Genomic DNA, 21,310 nt, shown 5'->3' on the forward strand with positions numbered 1-21,310 from the left:
TAAGTTGTGCAGACAAAGACGAGCATCTAGAAATTTTTCACACAATCTTTGTTTGATATTTTGTTTTGAGTTGAATTGAAAGTTGCAGTCCTGTTTCCAAACTGTCTAGTTCAAAATATACTAGATTTAAGGCTCAATAAAGTTGTATTGACGGTTTTAGTGAATTAATCTCATGTAATTTCTCACTGAATTTCTAAATGTAACAGTTTGAATTTGAAATGATTTTCAATCTGTAAATATCTCCAGAATTGCCCACACTATTCATTTGGATAAAACTCCAGAATTTTTAAGGTATTTGTAAATTACAGACATAAAAAATAGTATTTATTGATAATAATCAACATGATAAAGAAAGAAAATTAATGTATGATTATAATTTCAGGTATCCTAGCCGATGATATGGGTCTTGGGAAAACTCTAGAAATGATTGCTCTGATAGTGACAAACTTCAAAGATAACAAACCCATAGCAGTACCAGTGTCTGGTCATATCAGAAAATCCAAACATCTAAGTATTCTTAAAAAACAACAGGTACTTTATTCAAAGAATAGTCATGATAGTTGTCACATTTGCATCATTAAAAATTGAGACTTGGTTTTCTCTTTCCGGTGCAGCAGTTTTAAAGTTATTGTATCTTACATGTTATATTTTCACCATTGTTAACTAAAATGTTATTGAGGTTGGTTATATTAAGAACTTTTCTGACAGTAACTGTCATCTTACCCTGATTTCATGTTCATTCTTCAATAATTTAATTTTGATTTCTTTGATTGGCTGACAGTGTTTTGTCTATCAGCTTATGTCATTATTTTGTCATGTGACCCTGACGTTGACAACATTTTTTTATGATTTACTCAGTCTTAAAATGAAATTTTGAAATAAATTATAAGGAATGACTAATAATTTTTTTTTATGTTATTCTTCATAAACAGAAAAAATATTACAGTCATTCCTTAAATTCCAAAGGGAAGTTAAACTTTCAGAACAAGGTATATTCCTGAGTAACTATATATGACATACTTGAATGTTATTTCTTACATTAGTAAAGAGGTCATATTTTTCATCAGTATTTATGATTAACACTTTCAGTACGGAATTGGTTTTTTTTTGGCGCGTTCGTATAGCCAGAGATTTATTAGGGATTAATTTGACATGTGCTCTTAAAAAAATCGTCTCAGATCTTCAAACGACAATTACCGCTATTTGAGATCGATTTTCGTGAAACCATTTTAGGTTTAGTCGTACCCTACTTGTTTTGAGTTGTGGTGTGGTTAGAGCGATATTAAAAAGAAGCAATTGTAACAGGTTTTTTTTATAACTGAATGTTTACAAATACATGTCTGCGAAGGGGAGAGTTTCTTCTGACCGTTCCCTTTCCGAGCTATTAACTTACTTTCGATGTTTTTTTTTTGTTACAAAGAATAAAATGAAATGTCTATGACAGCTCCATAACTGATTAGGAAGACGATAAATGACCGACAACATGAGAAGTACCAGCGATTGAAATCCGCCATTTGCAAAGTGTCGTTCATGTTGGCGGACGACAACTCTTTAATACATTGCCGTATCACTTTGAGGGTATAACAGAAATTCTTGTTACAGTTCTATGACAAATAAAAATCTGTATTTGTTCAGTGATTATACAAATAATCTCTGTATTTGTCAAAGTAAATTACCTTCCTTGAAAACATTCATTTCAAACTAAGTAACAGGCATGCAACCTAATAGCAATTTAAGCAGATAAAAAAAGTACATTAAAAAAAATCGAAATCAAATGAATTATTAGATATTTGAAAATAACAACTACTAAAGGTATTGATATTATTTTGATTTCTTTTTTAAACTGCTATAAGGTTATATAACAAACAAAAATAACATTTTAAAATTTTTGTTACTTGCCTCTTTTCAAGTCTTTAAAAAAAAAATCAGTGTTCATTTTACTACATTTTGTTGTCCTCCTGATCTCTCTATAACATTCCTTCTTTATTTTACAATGTCTCTTGATACTATCTTTTTAAATATATCCTTCATCAGTTATTCTTTAGTTTTGTTCATAGTTTATAAATAAATAAGTTCGCTAATTGAAACGGTAAAGTCAATAAATTCAAAATTGTCTGGAATTAACAACATAGCTATAACACTAACAGTAATTTTTAACAGAATGGAACACAGTGAAACACTCTGGTAGATAGAGGTGCTTTCCACAATCTAGACAGCCATATTTTGTTTGTCTATGTGTGTCTTGTTGATTTTTTTTTTGACTCTCATGTGACAGACATGGCACCAACTTTATTCCCAAAGGAACCTGGCAAGTGTCTCTGTGTAAGACGGTCATCAACTGGGACAAGTGATGGACAGCCTTTACGAACTGAACCACCTGCGTATCCACCTATCTGTCCTGCTGCTACTGCCTTAGAAAACTTCAAAAAGGTTGTTGGTCTCTTACCTGGTTCTGGTTGATGATGAGGAGAGAGCAGAAAAAGCCTTAAGGCATTGAATTTCGACATTTTTATCATTGTAAAGAAAAGCCTTTTAGGCCCTTTCAGTGTTTTGTGTTGGAAAACATAATACTGGATATACTGGTCAGCCCTATCAACCCCTCCCATGTATTGTGTGTAGTCACAAATCATCTGTGGACATGGTATTGCTTGTCGTTGAAAAATACCATCTGCTTGTTGCACATTTCTCTTCACTGCACCAACTGAGAAATCATGTAAACTTGAAATTAAGTTTACATTTTTTTTGTCCTTCCATACAACAGCAGTCCCTGCATCCTTCTGTCTAAACTGCATGTTCCCACGATTAGTTACACCTTCTGGGTTTTTCTTCATGATATCTGTAGGAAGTTCTCTCCTATTTAGTCGTACAGTACCACATGCAGCAGTGTTATAATGTTCAAACAAGTCTGTAAATACGGAGGGAGAAGTGAAGTAATTGTCCATATAAATATGGTACCCTTGCCCTATAACATTTGCCTTTTCAATGCAATTTTTGACTACACGGTTTGCCAGACCATGAGCTGCACCATTTATCCTCCCAAGGAAACATATCCTGTATTAGCTTCCGCTATCGCCCACATTTTTATTCCCCATTTGGTAGGCTTGGCTGGCATATACTGCTTAAAAGACAGTCGTCCTTTGAATGGAACCATCACCTCATCAACGGATAATTGCCTTTTAGGGATGTACTGGTTAACCATAGAATCTGTGAACATATTCATTAACGATTTAATATTGTATAAAGCTGAATAATTGGGATACCCTGGCTGTGGGGCTTGCTTGCTGTTTGAAAAATGGATGTACCGCATAATTTGCATATAGCGATCCCTTTTCATGACTTTACTGAAGTACAGGGTCTCCAGCATAAAATCTGTGGTCCAGTAGGATTTTATATCTGGTTTTACATTGATACCCATCAAGAAACAAAAACCTAGAAATGCCTTCATTTCTTCAACAGTTGGCGTAACCCATGGGGATTTATTTTCATCAGGATGATCACAAATTTGTTTATTAGCGTCTGTCTCCTGTATGATGTATTGCAAAATGGCATTGGTAAACAGCAATGAGAAAAATCAACAGGCTCATTATCTGGATCTAAAACTGTGGTAGGACCACTATTTCCACATGGTAATCCCCTCTCATAATAATTAAAATTTTCATGCCACCCATCAGCTTCAGCAGGACGGTCACCAGCCTCATCTACAAGGGGTTCATTTTCACTATCAACGACATCTAATTCACCTATCCCAATTTGTTCAAGCCTATGATTGTACTGCTGTGCAGCTGCATCAACTTCATTTTGTGAAAATCCTTCGTTCAAACTCTCCATCCGAAGATTGAGACATTTTTTTTAATTTTTCACCCAGACAACAATACTACATTTTTCACTGCAATTTTACTATGGAACTGCCTTTTAGCCTAGAAAAATTTGATTGGCTGCACAAAAATATGGATTTCCTTAGTTGGGAGAACACCTGAAGGTCGTGTGAAATTTATTTGTCGGCAAAAATCGTTAACTTCCGATCGTCAACAGAGCATAAATCAACAACATGCAAAATTGATGATACAGAAATTTTTATTAAACACTTAACAGTCCTAAGTAAATATTCTTAATTTTTAAAACAGCAATACATAAATGGTTTAAATATTTTGTGTGTCAAGTAATGAACTTTCATTTTTTAAAGCGACCACGTTGACTGCACATGTCAACAGAGTTGAACAATGGAGGCATATTATTTTATCATGAACGCAAATCGACAGTACGAAGAAATTATATAACTATGACTTTTATTGTCAAAATTTATACATAATATTAAAATTTGAAACCTGTTAACACATTGTAGTAACTTACGCTTTACAGCTTTATGTAATTGATCTGATATTAAAACTGAAAGTAGGCCAGAGCATTTTTCGTTGTCCATGATGCATTCAGGCATCATAAGGCGGTACCATGGGGATGTCTTAAGGCATCATACGCCTTGAATGGGTTAACAGGTCATAAATATTTAGTATTTCGAAATGATGTGTTTGTTTTAAGTAAATGACCCTTTTCTCAAGTTTTTGGAAATTCTCTTGAAAACTTTAAATTATATAAAAGATAGAAAGAAAATGAAAGCAGTATAAATGATTACTGAATAACTTAAGTTTAGGAAGAACAAATAGTATGTGTATTGACTGGTCAAATGAAAAATTTCTTAAATTGTATGGAACTGCAATAATTCATTCATAATTTTTTCCCCCCATATATTCCAGATGGTGCAAGATGTTAAAAAAAGTGTTCAACCTTTTAAGAAATTGAAAATGAATTTTACTAGTGAATCTTCACCATATAAAAATGGGCCTATTAATAAAACCATATCTAGAAAGAAAGTGCTAGGATTATGTTTGGATTCCAATCTTCCAGAGGAAGAAGAAAGCACTGATACTAATTCTGAAGAAGAATCTGATCTGGAGGAAGGTATATAGATTAAACAAAACCACATGTGGAGGCTAGCTCGATTAGAATAAGGGCGGGGCATGCAATATTTACAATCGGATAATGCTCTTGTTGAACTTTTGTCCTGTTATATCTTATAAATTGCTAATAAAAGACATATTTATACAATAAATATCATCGATACTAAATTTCCTGAACATCTCCATGTTGATTGATCAGAAATTGTATATGCATTAATGTTTTTGATTGTTTAACAATTGACATTAATGCTGGATACTATTATAATTGCGATTTCAAGGAATAATGCTTTGATTAAAGAATGTGACTTTGTGAGTACTGTTTCATAGCTTTTTCAGCAATTTTATATAATAGTGAAAACATTAATGTAATATATTTATTTTGATCAGCTGAGTTTTAACATATCAGATTTACTTTTATAGTAATCTTTTTGACTTTAGAGATGTATGATTTGAACCCTCTGTCAGTTCAATATATGGAAAAGTTTTTTCAACTAAATTAGTACACTACCTTTGATACTATAGGTCAGGTCGCTATCATTAAATGTAAATAAGTTTTATATTATCAGTAACATGTGAGGGAGATGCTGCTTGTATGTTAAAGAAAGAGGATCCAGACTTTAAACTAGATATACAGGAGTCTAAAGAAAATTCATCACCATGTCAAAATACAAGACGACCAAGAAGGTTTGTATGTTAAAAACTCCAGCAGATGATTTTTTTTCCCATTAAAGAGATATAAAACATTGATGAATTTGATAAAACATAGATTTATTTTAATTTGTAGTGAGATTTATCAAGGTTCTGCTAAGAGGTTGTTTTGGCTTGAATAGTGATAAAAATCTGGAAAACCCCTTAGAAAATTCAGAAATAGTATGATGAGCAGAACTATAAATTGGAAGGATTTAATATTAAATAGCATTCAAAGGCAGTAGAACCAACCTATGGCTAGTATACACTCTTGCAGGGTACAAGTCTGTTCAGCTATTTCAAATTTTTAAAAGTCATTTTAATTTTGAAGATCTTGCATATATGTCTTTCTTATTTCTTTGTATTGAGATCATCAGTATTTAGTATGAAACTTCTGTTTCTAGAGAAAAAGATTTTCGTATTGAGAAAAAAATCATAATTGTAAAGCAATAGGCAATACCATCTTTCCCATGTGTGGTAAAAGCTTTGGTTTTATATCAGTGTAAATAAAATTGAGAATGGAAATGGGGAATGTGTCAAAGAGACAACCACCTGACCATAGAACAGACAACAGCAGAAGGTCACCAACAGGTCTTCAATGCAGCGAGAAATTCCAGCACCATAAGGTGTCCTTCAGCTGGCCCCTAAATAATTATATATACTAATTCAGTGATAATGAACTCCAAATTGTACACAAGAAACTAAAATTAAAAATAATACAAGACTAAAAAAGGCTAAAGGCTCCTGATGTATATTACTCTATGTTTATGATTTATTACATGCATTAAGGGCACTTCACTTTAAACATACATTGAACCCAGGGAAGACACTTTCAAAAATGTGTAACCACCTAAAGTAGCAAATTTTGAAATCACATTTCCACTGACTAGAAAATATTTAATTTCAAAGATGTATATGAAATATTAATCAGAGTTGAATTTAATACTGATTTAGACAAGTGAAAAGGCCAATAAGATATGAAGAAGACAGTGGATCAGATGAAGATTTTGGTGAAATTAAAACTCCAAGTAAGAAAGGTAGGTAGTGAATATAAGCCTGCACCTACTTCCAAGTGTTCATCGCTTTCTTTTGAATAAATTTTATTCAGGAAAGCCTTTTTGGTAAACTAAACTGGTTTTTACTTCAATATCACACTTGGTCAGATTTAAGTGTTTAGATTAGGTCTATCAAATCTCTGAAATTTTATATGAATTTTATGATTGGTAAGTCATGTTTTACATATGAGATTGTTAATAAGAATTACATATATACATCTGTAAGGGTCAATTTAACAGTGATCTAAGTTCCAAATTGTGTTGATCTTTAATAATTTAAAATATTGCTCCTATTGCAAGACATTACAGGATACATGAATGAACTAATGTGTGTATATGTCAATGAGACAAACATAGGCATTCATTGATGTACATAATAAATATTGTATAGTGAAATCTGAAAAGCAAAAAACAAGGAAATTTTATGTGTAAGGGTCTTGTATAATTGCCTTAGATAGTTGAGATTTGTTCGTGAAATAAACAGGCATCTCAAATTACTATTTTCTCTTACAGTAAAGGCCAAACAATCAGGTGATGACAAGCCCTACCACTCAATGATTGGAAAAGGAAAAGGAATCGGAAAGAAAGGAAAGGGAATTTCCAAATGTAAAAAGATATCTCCTACTGATCAAGTTATTCTGCAATCCCAAGTTGTTGTAGAAACAAAGAAAGAAGTTATTGATTTGATTTCACCAGCACAATCACCAGGTATAATGAAAGTTGATCAACAATTCATGTTATATTATATAAATGCATGGACTGATTGTGAATACAAGTTAAGAGTTGATTTTTGTCAATCATGCTTTTGATGCTTCAGATGCTTAAGATATTGAAAAGAAAATCTTTATCTTGCAAAATTTGAAGATAACAGTTACTTTTGTTTTTAGTAATATGTAAAAAAAAAAGAATGGGATTTACAAAAAGTACTGATCAGCACAATAGAACTCACCAACATAACACATTGTGGATAAATAAACTCATCATAGATACCAGGACTAAATTTTGTATATACGCCAGACACGCGTTTCATCTACAAAAGACTCATCAGTGACGCTCGAATCCAAAAAAGTTAAAAAGGCCAAATAAAGTACGAAGTTGAAGAGCATTGAGGACCAAAATTTCTAAAAGTTTTGCCTGACTTGGCACAGGCACACACTTCCCTTATTGCCTATCTAGACTATAAATGTAGTAAATGTAAAACAATATTTAAAAAAAAACCTGCAAAATGTGGCTACAAACAAGAATCCTTGCATTTGGACAAGGAAATAAAGTTACTGGGCAGAATTTAGAAAGCAGGGTAAAAAAATATGCTAGCATGGCTAAGGTAGCCTCAATTGTTGGTTGAATACTTCTCTGAAGAAAACTATTCAAAAAATCAGATTCAACACTCATAAAGTGTTTCATGAGGTCTCATCCTAAGATTTGATTGAAATCATGAGTATTTCTTGGAAACCAGTAGGTATTCTAAATAGGTGGATCATTTGAAGGAAGGTGTGTGTACATGTCTTTCTGACTGGGTTCATCTGCCTTTAAACCTGATTTTTATAGTTCATTGATTAGCTTTCGGTATTTTTATGTCTTTAAAATTTTAGTAACTTTTTAAAAATTTTACAATGTTTGCTATACAGAATTATAGTAAGGATACATGTCCATCTGATTGAGATAATGTGACATTAACCTCATTTTGATAGATAATCAAGATATTCTTTAGATTTTCGTGATACCTATAGTCATACCTTTACCTTTAACAGGGCCGACTGCGAGTATTCCTTGTGAAAAGCAAAAGCCTTCTCCAACTGTTGATGAATCCACAAAACAACCTGGTTCTGTCAAAGAAGACTGCATACTGACTTTATTGAAAAGTGTAGAATTACTCCACTTAAAAGAAATATTTGATAGAGAACAGATTACAATAGATGTTTTAGTTGAGATGGGGCATGAAGATTTAAAGAGTATTGGTATTGAAGCATTTGGACAAAGACATAAAGTTATCAAAGCTGCTAAAAACTTTGTTAATACTTGTTCAGGTAAATATGTGTAATTGCAATACATAAAAAGGAGATGTTTGGAGTTGAGAAAATGAATAACCAATGGGAAACTTAAGTAAACAACACATACTTTAAAGATATAAAACAAAAGCAAAACAGTAACATTACATTTTGTCATATTTGTTATTTTTAGAAGATGTTCAATATTTATAAACAATATAGCCTTCATCACAAAAAACAATGGTTTAATATGTTGAAGGCCTATGTAAATATCTTATCTGACTAAATACAAATCATTTAAACATTTTAAACCCAATGGAATTCATTAATGAAGTAGGCACAATTTTTCACCTCTTATAAAAAGTATTTGGGGCATGCAGGAAAAAATGATCTGGTACAAGTTATTTTGTATAAATAGAATTACCCTGGTTACTTTTAAAAGAGAATCACAATCCATTCTTTCATCTATAATATGTGTTTGTTGCCTCACACATTAGAGGTTGGTATATTTTGATAGGTATAGATAAAGATGGCACATCTTTAAATACTTCTTTAATTTACCCTAATATTATTGCTTGTTATCAAAATTTAAATACAGCAGAAGTTTGTCTAAATCTGTCAATCATACAAACAATGGAGAACCTATTTTTTAAACTGCTTATATACATTGATATATTTTTAGAGTCTAAAAATATTGACCAAAATACAGGATGTAACCTGAAGACTGAACCTATCAAGTCTGTAAAAGTACCAGCCTCAATAACATGTTGTGATGATTTACCTGACCCTGCAGAACAACCTGTCATGATTTTGGAATCCGGTATAAATTCTGTTCTAATTATATTATAGTGAACATATGCTTACCCAAAATAATTAGTATTATGGTAGCATAGTGAATTTGATAGATAGTTAAGAATGAGGGCTAGCAGACAAAATTGAAAAAAAATATGTTTTCTATCTGAGGTCTCTCAAATAAATTGAAATAGTCAGTATATGAACAAGAAATATGAGGCAAACTGTTATGAAACTGGAACCCAGTAACAAAAAAGACATCTTGACAGTGAAAGAATTTACAAATTTTAAATTACAGGGAAAATCTAACCGTTAAATTGATTGTATAGTACAGAAGAAATTCATTCAGCTACAAAGTAGCAGAAGTGAGACTTCTGCATCTAAACAAAATGTTTTCTATAGTAGGTGCATAGAATTCATTGAAATAGTCGGTGTATGAATAAAGAAAAATTAGGCAAATATTATATATACCATTGAACACAATTGAGACATCTGGGTTAACAGTTTATTCTTAATAGGATTGAAAGTTGTATATTATTGTTGATTACCGGTACACTTTTTGGTGTCATTAAAACGACATTGGCCTAGAATTTCAATTTTTTTACATAACTAAAGAGGATAGTTTAAGAGAACATTGCAGAAAAAGTGACCTGGCAATTTTTGTTGGGTTGCTGTCTTGTTGATTCTCTTCACAACTTACATTCATAAAAGCATTTACAACGCATTTTCAAACTTTATTTGATTATTTGAATTAGACAATACAGTTTTTTTTATAAGGAAGAAGCTAGTTATCAAAATTAATATTATTTTATTCCAGTATGTACCATACCCCCAAGATCATATCTCACTTTATAATATTTGCCAGTGTTTCTTTTGTTAAACGATTATATAACTTATTTGATATTGGTAAGCATCATTTATCAATTTAACTTTTTTTTTTAGATCCTTTGGATGATTTAGAAGTTTTAGGTAGTAATGCCTCCTCTAGTGAGTGTGGTTCTGGTACAGGAAGAACTGAAACAACTGGACCAAGAAGTACTCTTATTATTTCACCATTGTCTGTTCTTAACAACTGGCTGGTAAGATGTGAAACAAAGCTCTTATGAAAAGGAATAATAAAGAGATTATCTATGTATACATATATTGATTATTAACTTATATTGAAAAGAGGTCAATTTGTAATAACTTTAACATGACACCAGGTCATGAAAATCTTACTCATATATTTTGAATGCTTCTGGCACGAAGAAGTTGCAAGTTTTGGATTAGCCAACACAATTGTTATACAGTCTTGTGTTTAATGTCAAAATACTTCTGACTTTTTGCAGAAAATTAAAAAAACATAAAGTAAAGTAAGCCTTCTAAGAAATATTTACTCTTTCTTGTTAAATAGGCGGTCAGCCCAGAACTATGTCTCCTGAATTTTAATATGATCAAATCTTACAATTGTAATTAAAAACCATTGCAATTCTATTAATGCATGTCAGTGTCTTTTGTGGTACTTTAACGCTAGGTTATACTTACCTGCATCTTTTTCTCAATCATTAATAGGACCAGTTTGAAGATCATATCCATGAAAATGTGCATCTTGATATATACACATACTATGGGGCCAGTAGAACTAAAGATCCCAAAATTATTGGTCAACAAGACATAGTACTGACTACCTACTCTACAGTTACTGCTGATGCAAAGGTAAGTCTTTTGTCATTTTGTCTTGTCGTATGACAAGGTTAACTAAACATCAGTTTTTCAAACTTTAAAACTACATCTCTAGGGGAAAAAAATGATGTATTTTTTAATTATCATTTTGTGGGAAGAGGGACTAGTACACTCTGAAAATATAAATTATAGTGATAAATGACTTAAAATTTGGCAAAGAATTTGAAAATTATGCGAAGAAGCTAAGTTAAAGGATGATCTCCTTCAGAATATTGTAACCCAGTATTATTTTTGTAAAGAATTTTCTGTTTTGAATTGTTATGCATAAGATTTAAATCTGGGAGACATGCTCCTGGAAGCTTCATTTTCTTGATTTTTGTATTTTTATACGCCCATCAAAATTTTGACGGGACGTATTATGGTATACAAATGTCCAGTGTCCGTCAGTCCATCTGTCTGTCCGGCGTAAACATGTCGCACCGTAACTTGAGAACGACTTATCCAAATTTCATGAAACTTAATATAGTTGTTTCTTATGATGGTCAAATGATCTGTATACTTTTTGGTGAAAATAAGATTAAAACTTTTTGAGTTACGGCACTTTGTAACTAAAACAGGGGTGTGTTTTTTTCACATGTCGCACCGTATCTCAAAAACGATTCTTGATTATGGCTTAAAACTTTAAACACTTCTTAGTTATATTAATCTTAATATCTGTATACTTTTTGGTGATGATTCAAAATTTTATTTTTGAGTTATTGAGTATTTTGTAAAAAAGGTGGAGGGTTTTTTTACATGTCGCACCATATCTCAAAAACGATTTATGATTATTGCTTAAAACTTTACACATGTCTTTTGTTATATTAATCTTAAGATCTGTATACTTTTTGGTGATGATTCAAAATTTCATTTTTGAGTTATTGAGTATTTTGTAAAAAAGGGGGAGTTTTTTTTTACATGTTGTGCCGTATCTCAAAAACAATTTATGATTATTGCTTAAAACTTTATACTCTTCTTTGTTATATTAATCTAAAGATCTGAATACTTTTTGGTGATGATTCAAAACTTTATTTTGGAGTTATTGAGTATTTTGTTAAACAGGGGAGGTTTTTTTTTTTTTTACATGTCGCGCCGTATCTCAAATATAATTTATGATTATTGCTTAAAACTTTACACACTTCTTTGTTATATTAATCTAAAGATCTGTATACTTTTTGGTTTTGATTCAAAATTTTATTTAGTGATATTTAGCTTTTTGTAAAAAAAAAACAGGGTTGGGGGTTTCACATGTCCCGCCGTGTCTCAAAAACAATATATGGTTATTGCTTAAAACTTTCTCAGAAACTATTTATGATTATTGCATAAAACTTCCACACAAGATGTCAGGCGTATCATGCGCTCATGGCGCAGCTGTTTATTACGTATTTTCATCCAAAATGAGATTATTTCTCATGTTTATACTGGTATACTGTTTTACCTCTGTCTGTCCATCAGTCCGTCTGTCCGTCCTATGAATATTTTTCGTCGCATTTTTTCAGGAACTACATAACAAAGATATCTGAAATTTGGTTTCAGGCTTTATATAAGTCAGCTATACTGTGTGATTTTCAGATTCATCACTTGACAACTTCCTGTTTACGGAACACTTACATCATTTTACACATGACATCCAAGTTGAAAATTTTCGTCACATTTTTCTCAGGAACTACATTACAAGGATTTCTGAAATTTGGTTTCAGGGTTTATATAAGTCAATTATACTGTGTGATGTGTTTTTAGATTCATCACTCAACAACGTCCTGTTTACTGTCAAGTAACGTCAAGTGGATGGGGGTATCATCATCGAGCAGTAGCTCACAGTTTCACTTGTTCTTCCTGTTTAATTTTTTTTTTTTTTATCAAAATTGTTATCTTTCAGGGAAAAAACAACCCACTTCAGAAGGTGGAATGGTTGAGGATAGTATTGGATGAAGGACATGCTATAAGAAATCCAAATGCACAGCAGACAAAAGCTATTTGTGCTCTCAAAGCAGAAAGAAAATGGATTTTGACAGGTAAAGATTCAAAGATTGCCGTTCTCTAATTTTGATTTATATGCAATGGTTATCCTTAAAACTTGTTTTTTTGGGTTTTTTTAATGGGGGATGGCAATTTTAAAGGAATCGATACTGGAGTACTCTTGGAACTAAATTTAGGAGACCAGTTTTAATTATATCTTTTATGACCCACCTTCCTATGATAGTAGTGTGGCATTTTGTTTTCTGGTCTGTGTCAGTCTGGTAGTTGGTCCTGTATCAGATTTAGACAACAGAAAATTGGAAAGATACTTTACCATGAAGGTCACATCAACTTATAACTTATTTCACATATTTATTACGATGTGAACTTTTTAACCCTTTATGAATTTTAACTGCTGCATTTCTTAATTTGTTCTTATACATTTTTAGCTCACATGGCCCCAAGTTGAAAAAAATTGAATCCAACATGAATATTCTGTTTTTTGTAAAAGACCGCCATAGATATGATAAAACACATAATTTTCTTTATTTCACAAGAAAAGTTCTCAACAGGAATTACATGCTTCTCTCGGAATTTCCACATTTCATGAAAGATCTAATCCTATTGTTATCTGCTTTTTCGAAATCAATCTGAGAGATCAATATAAACCGTAGAGCTCTGCTCAAGGGTTTTAATTTGTTTAAGGTTTAAATAGCATGTTTTATTGAAGAAAAAAGACACACCTGGTAATTCATATAACCAGAAAATATACTTAGATGTTTTAAAAGGGGTTTGTTAAAGGCTGTGTAACTGCTATAAATTGTATTTGTACTTACAACTATGTATTTGATAAATATCTGTCTATTTATAGGTACTCCCATTCAGAATTCCATGAAGGATCTTTGGTCATTGGTAAACTTTCTACAGATCAGTCCATTTACAGATAAACAATGGTGGAACAGAGCAATAGAAAGACCTCTGAACGAGGGAAATGACAATGCTCTTAAGTATATCAAATTATTATTTATTTTGTTATTTATAAATTTCTTACTATGCAACCCTTTTCTTAGAATAAGGTGGGGAAAAACAGATATAAAACAAGAATGTACACGTATGCCCCACTCGCACTATCATTTTCTATGTTCAGTGGACCGTGAAATTGGGGTCAGAACTCTAATTTGACATTAAAATGATTAAAATTAGAAAGATCATATCATAAGGAACATGTATACTAAGTTTCAGGTTGATTGGACTTCAACTTTATCAAAAACTACCTCAAATATTCAACTACCTTGAAATATTATCTGTATTTGTATGAGGCTAAGGAATAGGTTTAATGGGAGCATCAGCCAGCTATAACTCCTATTTGGAGCAAAGTACAAATACAGATGATATTCGAGTCTAGGAACTTATTGGTTGTGCTGAAAGATTTTCTTGTTGTCTTATGATACACATTTTTATAGACGAGTCCAGCATCTTATGGGAGCGATAGCTATGAGGAGAACAAAGACCATGAAGATAAATGATAAACCAATTGTAGATCTACCTGAAAGGAATGTTTTCATTGAACATGTCCAGTTGAGTGAAGAGGAAAGATCAGTTTACGAGGCCATGCAGAAGGAAGGAAAAATAATTGTCAGCAGGTGAAACTATATAAATAATTTGTAACTATTGACAGGAATAATATTTCAACATCATACTTGTCCTGGCTGAATGAAAATTACTTTTAATTTCAGTGAGTACCTTAAACAGAATATCTATTGTAAAATGACATTCATATATGATAATTTTTTTAATTTTTTCACTTGTACAGAAATATGTTTCTTATACATTGGAGAATCCAAAGGGTAGAATATAGGTAGTAGAAGAAATGAATTCAAAATTCTCTGAGTCTAATTTTAAAACCTAGATCAGATTTTTTAGGTGTTATGAAATTTTTGTGCATTGGTGTAAAAATTCTTCAAAATACAATATTCTTGTTAGTTTGGATCTGGTGAGTTGCAATAAGTCCCTCAAACCACATATATCCCTTTCCATGTTGAAACCATGCAATTTTTTCAAAATCCAATTGAACATTTTCATCAAAATGAATTATCATTCTCTGCCAAGATAAAGAAATCAATTTTATCAAAGCACATTCTTACAGAAAAAAATGATGATAAAAGAGGGACGAAAGATACCAAAGGGACAGTCAAACTCATAAATCTAAAAATAAACTGATAACACCATGGCTAAAAATGAAAAAGACAAACAGACAAACAATAGTACACATGACACAACACAGAAAACTAAAGAATAAACAACACGAACCCCACCAAACACTAGGGGTGGTCTCATGTGCTCCGGAAGGGTAAGCAGATCCTGCTCCACATGTGGCACCAGTCGTGTTGCTTATGTGATAACAAATTCGGTAAATAGTCTAATTTGGTAGGTCTCATTCATGATAATATATAGTGTTATAATGGATATTTAAAACAGTTAACAGCATTATATTTTAACATTTCAGGTACTTCACTCAAGGTACATTGCTTCATAACTATGGCGATGTTTTGGCTATATTGATGCGGTTAAGACAGATGTGTTGCCATCCACTGCTTGTTGCCAAAGCAGCAGCAGCAATTCAGGAGACTGTTGGGCACCTTGAACCAGGGCAGGCCATTCCTGATCATTTGAGAGAAAAATTAATCAGCAAATTGTTGTTGGTTTTAGGATCTGGTTCGGATGAAGAATGTGCCATCTGTCTAGATGGTCTGAAGGAACCTGTTATTACTCATTGTGCACATGTCTTCTGTAAGAGATGCATTGATACTGTGATTCAGGCAGAAAAGGTATACTTCTGAGAAATATTTCATACTTACTGTTGATTAATTATTATTCGTTGGATACCAATTTTTGTGGGTAAAGGTGAACGAAAAAATTAAATGTTCAACGAATGACAAATTTTCTATAGGCTTGTGTGCAGACTTTTGCGAAACCACGAAATAAAATATCCACAAACATGCAAGTTTTCCTTAATTCACGAAAAAAAATGAATCCACAGTAAATGAAAAGACCCTGAACCAGATTAGTGTATCACAATTATATAATGGGAATATCCGGACTCCATATATATTTTTACAGTAAAGACTGCCTTTACAATTGCCTCTTTTCACAAGTTAATTTAGTTCTTGCACATATTTATAAAGAGAAAAAGAGAAATAAGTGAGAGTACTATTTGAAGATTTGTTTTTTATCATAATAGACAAAGATTTGCAATCCTATTCTTCTAGATCTCCAAATATGTCTTATCTGTATTGAATTTTTATATATCTTGCCTCTGAGGTAACTATGATTGAATATCCATGTTTATCTTTTCAGCCACATCCACATTGCCCATTATGTAGAGGAAATGTAGATACAGACAAATTGCTTTCACCTTCAGTTGAAGAGTTGAATCAACAGAAAGACACAGAACAATTGGATATTAGTGCTAGTACTTGGAAATCTAGTGCTAAGGTAAGATGGGATAGAATATCAATACTTGTGCTAGAAAATTAAACTCCATGAGGTGAACCTCGATAGAGTCCCTGAAGTGGATACCTTGGTATGCAGGGTTGTCAAATCATGCAACTGAATGCAACCTTAGAATAATATTCCAAATTGACAACAACACTTCAAATTGTCTGCAATTTTATTTGCTATGGTCTACATGTTTCGCTTGCAAGACGGGCTTCATCAGGACAATTTTTATACAGAAATTAATCCCTGAAGTACTCAAAGTGGTGCATTGAATTTGACGTCGTCATGGTGAGAGAAACGATGAAAAGTGAAAGTAGCAATACAGAGTTATAAATAGATAAGATAAATATAGAAAATTAAAAGTTTGTTTACAATGTAACTTGAGTTTGTTTTACTATTATATGATACATGAAATTGTTCTTAAGGCTTGGTACCTAATTGGACGAACTTCCCATGGTTCCTATCACTTTGCAAGGCTTCTCTTCCAACCTGGCCATTGTTGGAGGTTACTACTTCCTTGCGTGTCGGCAACTATAGGAAGATTATGGTCGCTGCTATGGATAATAAAATTGTCAAAAAATGTTCCCTTGTTAATTATTTGGTGACTATAATTTTTGGATCGTCTGCAGTAGTTGGTCTGTTTAATGGCATGGTTGACTTGTGAATTCCTAGTTCTTTTATTAAGATCGGCGCCCGTGGTATGTTTCTTCTGTTATAGATCTTCTATAGATGTTAAGGTGGTATCGGACATTGTGGTCATCTTGTTCAGTTGTTATTTTGTTGCATGTATGGAATATTCCTTGGTCCATGTATATGCTGGTGGCCTGTAGATCGGCACGTGTGGCAAGGCAGTTTCTTTCGGATGCAGGGGTTCACGAATAAATAATATTAAATTAAACTCCAGTGTTGTTGTCAATTTGGAGTATTATTGTATTGTGCTAGAAAAAAAGTGGGATATGATATAAGTGTTGATACTAAGAACTCTAGTGCTAGGGTATGATGGTAATAGGATATTAGTGCTAATATGTACTGACTTTCAGATTCTCTGCATATTGATATTGTTAAATATCAGCTGCTAGTCACAATAAGAAGCTTTCTGTCTAGTGAGCACAGGTGTTCAAAAAGGCTACATATTGTGTCTAGCAACCAGAAAGATTTATTGAATTTGATAAGTTATTCATTCTAATGTCGGTGAATTGTCAGGGTCCTAGTTATTTAGACTAGGCTAATGTATTTGTCATCATGACAATACTTTGAAAACCAGTGCTAAGATGTGCAGAATTCAACGATATCACATATTATTACTACTGCTTATATATTATGCTAAAGTATTGTTTGAATAAGATATTATTACAAATCCTCAAAAACCTAGCTGGATAAGATATTAAAGTAAAGGTAAGGTTGGGATAGGATATATGTACAAATGCTTGGAATTTTACTGGAGATAGGACATTAGTTTGAAACATTTATCACACAGTGTTGAGGGAGTTTTGATTCTTATCAATATATTTTGAATTATCATAAATTTTCTCTCTCAATGAAAATAACAAAAATTCTTTTACATCAGGTTGATGCCTTGATCAATGCTTTGTTGAAGTTGAGACAAGAGGACCCCACAGTTAAAAGTTTGGTTGTTTCACAATTCACATCTTTGTTGTCACTTATAGAAATACCTTTAGGGTAAGTATGGTACAACAGTGAATGTAATTGTTGTAGATCTGACAAAAGTAAAGTTAATATTTAATAGCTTATTGTATAGATTGGGAAGCTGTTTTATAAATTTTTATGCCATCTTTATATTAAACTTAATACAGAGATTTATCTCGGCAATGGCTAGGACAAGTTTAAAAATTATTATTGAATTACTATTTTAAAAAGAGTTATGCCCCTTGGAAATAGTAATTATATTGAAAAGTGCATTGCAGCTGCTCTCACTATACAATTCTCTAGAGTTTTATCAAACTTATATCAAAGGTTTATATCAGCAGTGCCTAGGACAAGAAAACTAATCAGTTCCAATCAAGTATTGTTAAAAAAGTTATGCCTCTTGAAATGTTGATTATATTTAATTTTATATTAGTAATAATAAATGCTGCAAGGAATGACATGTATTATTTTATTGGAAGTTTAATCATTGAATAGTCCAATGATCTGCACTATTTACGTCCATCAAGCGTCTTAGTGATCGTCATTGTGCAGGATTAACTAGAAATAATATTTGTTTTGTAGGTACTTAATTACAATTTCCCAACAACAGCAGTGCTGATTGTCATTTATGAAAATCTAGTTTGCCGAATAATACATGCAATATAGCATTACAGTTTTCCAACCACTTTCTCAACATTGGAACGGAAGTGAAGATGCACCTAAACACACTAATGATGTTCACTAAAACCAGACTTTTTGACGGAAATGCATCGAACTCCAAAGTTGTCTATTGAAAGAAGTTTTAAATGGAAAATTAGATAATTTATCATGCATGCATTTACATTTTCATAGAATGCCAAGTAGGGCAAGCTGGGCAATGGAAATCTCAATAGTAGAAATATTTGAAAGCAATCAAAACAGCCCACTTCTGAACAGATAAACATTAACAGTGATATAATTTTTTTTGTAGTATGCATGGATTTAACTTTGTGAGGTTGGATGGAACTATGAGTTTGAAGCAGAGACAGACAGCTATAACCCAATTTAGTAACAGCAGTTTTGGTTCACCTACCATTATGTTGCTATCTCTAAAAGCTGGTGGAGTTGGAATCAACTTGATAGCAGCTTCCAGAGTATTCCTAATGGACCCTGTAAGACTTCTATATTGATAATAACAAGTTATTAGTTATATAAGAATAAGGAGATGTGGTATGATTGGCAATTAGATAGATTTCCACCCAACTTCAAATGAAATGGATGAAAGCAATTAAAAACAATTGTATGACCTACAACAATGAGAAAAAGCCAAATGTATAGTTGGCTATAAAAAGATGTACATCAAAAATTTGAAACAATTCAATTAAAAGTCTTCTGGCCTAATTTATAACAAAACAATGAGAAAAAACAAATGTGATGTACACTAACAAATGACAACCACTGAACTACAGGCTCCTGACTCGAGATAGACACATAAAGAATGTGGCAGGGTTAAATATGTTTGTGAGAATTAATATTTGTTACTTTGTTATTAATCAAAATGTAAACACTTGTTAAAATTGAGAATGGAAATGGGGAATGTGCCAAAGAGACAACAACCCGACCATAGAAAAAAACAACAGCAGAAGGTCACCAACAGGTCTTCAATGTAGCGAGAAATTCCCGCACCCGGAGGCGTCCTTCAGCTGTCCCCTAAACAAATATATACTAGTTCAGTGATAATGAACGCCATACTAATTTCCAAATTGTACACAAGAAACTAAAATTAAGATAATACAAGACTAACAAAGGCCAGAGGCTCCTGACTTTGGACAGGCGCAAAAATGCGGCGGGGGTTAAACATGTTTGTGAGATCTCAACCCTCCCCCTATAACTCTAGCCAATGTAGAAAAGTCAACCATAACAATACGCACATTAAAATTCAGTTCAAGACATGTTACTTTGTTTCCTGGCTATTGCATGCTTTATAAAATACAACTTTGAGACTGTCAAACAGAAAGCTTTTATACTTGATTGCAGGGGTAGAAAATACAACCAAATTCTTAGTCACTAATTGAGCCCCTACTATACAGGTTTTAGAATAGGGAAGTAACTATTGATTTTGAGCCGGCAAACTAGAAGATAATGTGATATGTTAAGGTCAAACATTATGACATCCCTGTCAAGCATATCTGATGTCAAAATGCAGTGACATGCAATTTTATGAAGAGCTATTCAGAGTATTTTTTAAGGCACAGGAAGTAAAGCTAATTAGGATGTCTTATAAATCATTCCTATGTTAATTAGGATGTCTTATAAATCATTCCTATGTTCAATAGGTTCCTATACAAATTAAAAGTTATCGCACACAAGTTTAGTCTAAAATTAGTTATATATATTTCATTGAAATTATGTATTTTGAATTCTCTTTTTTTAGGCCTGGAATCCAGCTACAGAGGAGCAGTGTTTTGATAGATGTCACAGACTTGGCCAAACCAGGAATGTAACAATAACAAAAGTAGGCTGATAATTACTTGTTCAAAGTTACTTGGATATTTTATAAATAGAGTTAACTTCCAGATGTACTTTGCAGTGAAAGTAATCCATGTATAAAAGTTAAAACATTTACCTCATTTGTTTGGTTCTACTCAAGCTTGCAATAGATGACCATTCAGAGCAACTTTATATTAACATACGCATAATTCATTTTAATAAAGAAGGTAGTCCATTCATCAGAAGTTTTTCATAAATAATGTACATATAAATTAGGCTCTAAATGTATCAGAGATCTTTCAAAAACACCACCTGAAATCATTTGGAAGGGTTATATTGCAATGACTGGGGATAAATTATGCATGTGAGGTATCTAGGAATCTGTCAGTGGTTAAAAAGGATATTATTATGCAGTTAAGCTGCATTATGCGAGCACCCTAGATTTGTGTTCTTCCCAATAAATGCTGAAATACTTGCCATTGTTATTATCTAGATGGCTACTATGTTATATATAACTAATTGAACCCTTTTTAAATAGTTTTAATTCTCGATAACAAAA

The 21,310-nt window shown here is 32.3% G+C and overlaps 1 protein-coding gene across 3 annotated transcripts in view; it reads left to right on the forward strand.

Annotated features, from left to right (window-relative positions):
* The window catches only part of LOC143067601 (helicase-like transcription factor), a 49,072-nt gene that overhangs the window by 19,608 nt on the left and 8,154 nt on the right, over window positions 1-21,310 (forward strand). For all 3 annotated transcript variants that reach the window (XM_076240962.1, XM_076240964.1, XM_076240965.1), the window contains exons 8-24: window positions 383-531; window positions 4,752-4,956; window positions 5,522-5,639; window positions 6,597-6,679; window positions 7,211-7,405; window positions 8,449-8,724; window positions 9,368-9,505; window positions 10,420-10,556; window positions 11,029-11,172; window positions 13,058-13,193; window positions 14,009-14,144; window positions 14,601-14,780; window positions 15,644-15,965; window positions 16,495-16,632; window positions 18,203-18,315; window positions 19,253-19,433; window positions 20,696-20,776. In XM_076240962.1, coding sequence (XP_076097077.1) covers window positions 383-531; window positions 4,752-4,956; window positions 5,522-5,639; window positions 6,597-6,679; window positions 7,211-7,405; window positions 8,449-8,724; window positions 9,368-9,505; window positions 10,420-10,556; window positions 11,029-11,172; window positions 13,058-13,193; window positions 14,009-14,144; window positions 14,601-14,780; window positions 15,644-15,965; window positions 16,495-16,632; window positions 18,203-18,315; window positions 19,253-19,433; window positions 20,696-20,776 — 2,732 coding nt within the window. The remainder of the gene's footprint in view (window positions 1-382; window positions 532-4,751; window positions 4,957-5,521; window positions 5,640-6,596; window positions 6,680-7,210; window positions 7,406-8,448; window positions 8,725-9,367; window positions 9,506-10,419; window positions 10,557-11,028; window positions 11,173-13,057; window positions 13,194-14,008; window positions 14,145-14,600; window positions 14,781-15,643; window positions 15,966-16,494; window positions 16,633-18,202; window positions 18,316-19,252; window positions 19,434-20,695; window positions 20,777-21,310) is intronic.

The sequence above is a fragment of the Mytilus galloprovincialis genome, chromosome 3 (assembly GCF_965363235.1).
Source record: "Mytilus galloprovincialis chromosome 3, xbMytGall1.hap1.1, whole genome shotgun sequence".
Taxonomy (NCBI): domain Eukaryota; kingdom Metazoa; phylum Mollusca; class Bivalvia; order Mytilida; family Mytilidae; genus Mytilus; species Mytilus galloprovincialis.